At 42.9% G+C, this 3665-nt stretch overlaps 1 protein-coding gene across 1 annotated transcript in view; it reads right to left on the reverse strand.

Moving 5' to 3' along the window:
- LOC104404519 (thyroid hormone receptor beta) overlaps positions 1–1835 on the reverse strand; it is a 44313-nt gene extending 42478 nt beyond the window's left edge. The window contains exon 1 of the mRNA XM_010012967.1: positions 1769–1835. Within this exon, the coding sequence (XP_010011269.1) occupies positions 1769–1775 (7 nt within the window). The 5' untranslated portion in view covers positions 1776–1835. The remainder of the gene's footprint in view (positions 1–1768) is intronic.
- Positions 1836–3665: the final 1830 nt, after the last annotated feature.

Consider the following 3665-nt stretch of genomic DNA (forward strand, 5'->3'; position numbering starts at 1 on the left):
CCACCCCCCCTGGCCCTACCACTAGAGTCCCTAATGAAGAGTCCCTCTCCAGCATCCTTGTAGGCCCCCTTCAGATACTGGAAGGCTGCTATGAGGTCTCCACGCAGCCTTCTCTTCTCCAGGCTGAACAGCCCCAACTTTCTCAGCCTGTCTTCATACGGGAGGTGCTCCAGCCCTCTCATCATCCTCGTGGCCCTCCTCTGGACTTGCTCCAACAGCTCCATGTCCTTTTTATGTCGAGGACACCAGAACTGTACACAATACTCCAAGTGAGGCCTCACGAGAGCAGAGTAGAGGGGCAGGATCACCTCCCTTGACCTGCTGGTCATGCTTCTTTTGATACAGCCCAGGATACGGTTGGTTTCTGGGCTGCAAGTGTGCACTGCCTGCTCATGTTGAGTTTCTCATCAACCACCACCCCTAAGTCCTTTAAATTTATTCCAAAACAGGTATTTGCTAAATGGAATTACCATGCCTAGAATTCCTGCAGAAGAATGCAAGAACACTCTAGTGGGCCCTGCCAGTGTAGCCTAAGGATACTAACACCTTCTTGATCCTCATGTGGCAGTGATGCTAATACAGAGCCTGACACACCAACTGAGGGTCAGGTATTCCACTTCATTCCACGAAAAGCCTCTATGCCCTTTGCCTCCACCTTATATTCATCTCTGCCTAACCTCTGCTTCAGTGGACAACAAAGAAACCATAAAACCAGAAGTCAAATGATATATCTTTGCATATTATAAAATGCTACATTTTACTATGAAAGAATTTAAATAATGCTGTTTCTCCCCATGAACTTTACTCTCTACCTCATATCTAGGACCCCAAAATTAAAAGACCAGTTTTGTTGGTGAATGAAGCTGTTACCCCTTGCTGGTCAATACAAAAGGATGGGAGCTTTCTAGGGGAAAGGAAACGATATTTGATCTGCCCAATCAGCAAAAACAAACTGTCCCTTGAGCATAACACCAGGAATTTAGTCTTGTTTGTTATGACTTTCCCTATGTAGCACATGCTGCATTTTACAATCAGGCTTTTAAAAGGTCCCATTAATGTCATTTGGCTCTTGAAATATGCATTGACAAACAGTATCAGCAGAACATTTTCTTCTCTTATGCAATTTGAGGAATACTGAACGAAATTTGGGAAGTCCGAAGTTCTCTGTCTTTCTGTATGATCTCCATGTAATAAGTACATCTTTTTAGACACCCTGTCCTGGGATTAGAACGTACAGGGTTTTTGACACAGTTAATTCATGTATAGCCTTCAAATGATTTTGCAACCGGCAGAGATAAAAATGGTTAAGTGGACTTAAAAAACTAGTCAATGGTAATTTCAACTCTGGATCTTGTCAATTATTATCTGAAGAGTACTTGGTAATCTACGTGAAACGAATTTGACTGTCTCACTTTGAACTTCAGTGAGTGTGTCCATGTTACAAAGTAACTTGGGCTAATGTATTCAGCAGAAACTGTCACTACACTGTCTTCTGTTTCAGCAGAAATGTTGAAGTTGGAATGTGCCTTTAGAACAAAACACAACTTTATTTCTGAAGGAAAACTAAGGAGAATGAGAGTTCCAGCTGAAAAATGTTGGGTAAGATTACTATGCGCACCACATCTCTATGCCCTGGGTATAGAGATTTCAATTCCCAGTGCCAGTGCATTCAGAACTTGTTAAAGCAGTATTTTGCAGTAAACATTTAATATAATCACTCCAGCAAAGCCAGAAATATTGCATAGATGCTCTTATTAAATATGATTACCTGACATGCTGCTGGGAGTTATGGATATGTAATCATTCTTGTTCTTCTTCCGTCACCAATGTCACCTGCCAAAAAAAAGGAAAAAAGCCCCATGTAATACGTTCATAAATGCAAACTGCAGAATACCATTAACATTTAAACAGGATGGAACATTTTGGATCTTGAATACCACGGTCGATGTTTGATGGCTTAACACATTAAATTCAATTCACCTTGCTAAACTGCATGAGGCAATGAATGCAAGTCAGGTCCAAAACCTGGTGAACTGGAGGAGCTGTGGGTAAGAGGGATTTGGAAGCAAGGTCAAAAAGCAGGTGGCTGCTGATGCAGAATAAAAAACACTTCGGCCCACTTCATGGAACACTTTTTCTTAAGTATTTTTCAGAAGATCCTTTAGGTCTAATACGTAACTTGGGGAACTTACTGGGTTTTACTTTACAGTAGATTTAGATTAGATATCAGGAAGAAATTCTTTACTGCGAGAGTGGTGAGGCACTGAAACAAGTTGCCCAAGGACGTTGCAGCTTGCCCCATCCCTTGCACTGCTCAATGCCAGGTTGGATGGGGCTTGGAGCAACCTGGTCTAGTGGAAGGTGTCCCTGCCCATGGCAGAGGGTTGGAACTGGGTGATCTCTAAGGTCCCTTCTAACCAAAACCATTCTATGATTCTGTGATCTAATGATATATGCCCATTACTCTCAGGTTCAGTAAGAATAAAGGATTCAAAAGAATTAGAAATTCTCTGTCTACAGTTACACCAATTCTTCAGCCATTAGAAACTCAGAAGTCTGTCAACTGTTACAAAATTTTGAGGTGTAAATTGTAATTTTACTCATTTAGTAGAAAACTAGTTAGTTAACTTTTGAACAATGGAAACTTCTGTTTTATTAAGGAGATAACTGCAGCTATGAGGAACTGAATTGGGCATTCTAACATCAAGGTTCTAATATTTAGTTTGCCTCCCCCATTCATATGCCCATAAATACACACTGACATATGACTATACTCCTTTTCTGTTTGGTAGCAAAGACTAAAACTCTGCAAGATCATTTTGTGTTTGGAGAGAAAGTCCCTGATATCAGTTATGGCACCATGCTTTAGCAGCATCTATATTTATACCAACCATAACATTTTTCAAACAGAGGTATCTATCACAGGCACTGTGCCCTTGTTCAGCCATCCCAGCCCAAAACACAATGCCAAGTTGGATGATCCTAGCTCGCTCCCTAGTTTAAGCGCCAACAATCCAATCCAAGCAGAGACAATCCTAAAGGCAGCACTCCAGGACAGGGACAAGGTGTCATTAGATTTTTTTAAATAAGAAATCACAGGCCTAGAACTGACCCCCCTAATGCCAGTGGAAAACCAGCCTCGGGTCAGAGTCTTGATCATCAGTAAACATGTATCTTCTAATGTTAGTTGCAAGTGACATTTTACAGGGGAAACAGAATCCCTCTTAGATTACCCTGATGGACCTTTTATGTTAAGAAACTGTCCTTTGGTCTTTGTTAACAAATTTTTGGTTTCTATTTTTCTCCATCCATGCAGCGCCATAGCCCTGTCTGTGTTTCCCCTCAGCCACCCTCTCACAGGGACCGTTTCCCTTTCCTTGTCCTTGAATAAATATCTTCCACCACCAGCAGGCTGAGAGAACATCCAGCACATCTGCTCTGCTTGGGCACAGCCTGCACCAGCAGGATGAGAAAGCAGGTGAACTGCAGCAACCGCGTGTTCCGTGTGATTAATGTATCTGGGACGCAGCCTCGCAGTTTCACCTAACCTCATCAACCCCACCAGCGCTACACCGGCCAGGGCTCAAAGCCCTCCCGGGCGCTCGGGCACCTCGGGGGTTGCAGTTACCCATCAAACGCTCCACAACGTGGCGCGGAACCCCCCC

The sequence above is a fragment of the Nestor notabilis genome, unplaced genomic scaffold (assembly GCF_000696875.1).
Source record: "Nestor notabilis isolate BGI_N333 unplaced genomic scaffold, ASM69687v1 scaffold10614, whole genome shotgun sequence".
In the NCBI taxonomy this organism is placed as follows: domain Eukaryota; kingdom Metazoa; phylum Chordata; class Aves; order Psittaciformes; family Psittacidae; genus Nestor; species Nestor notabilis.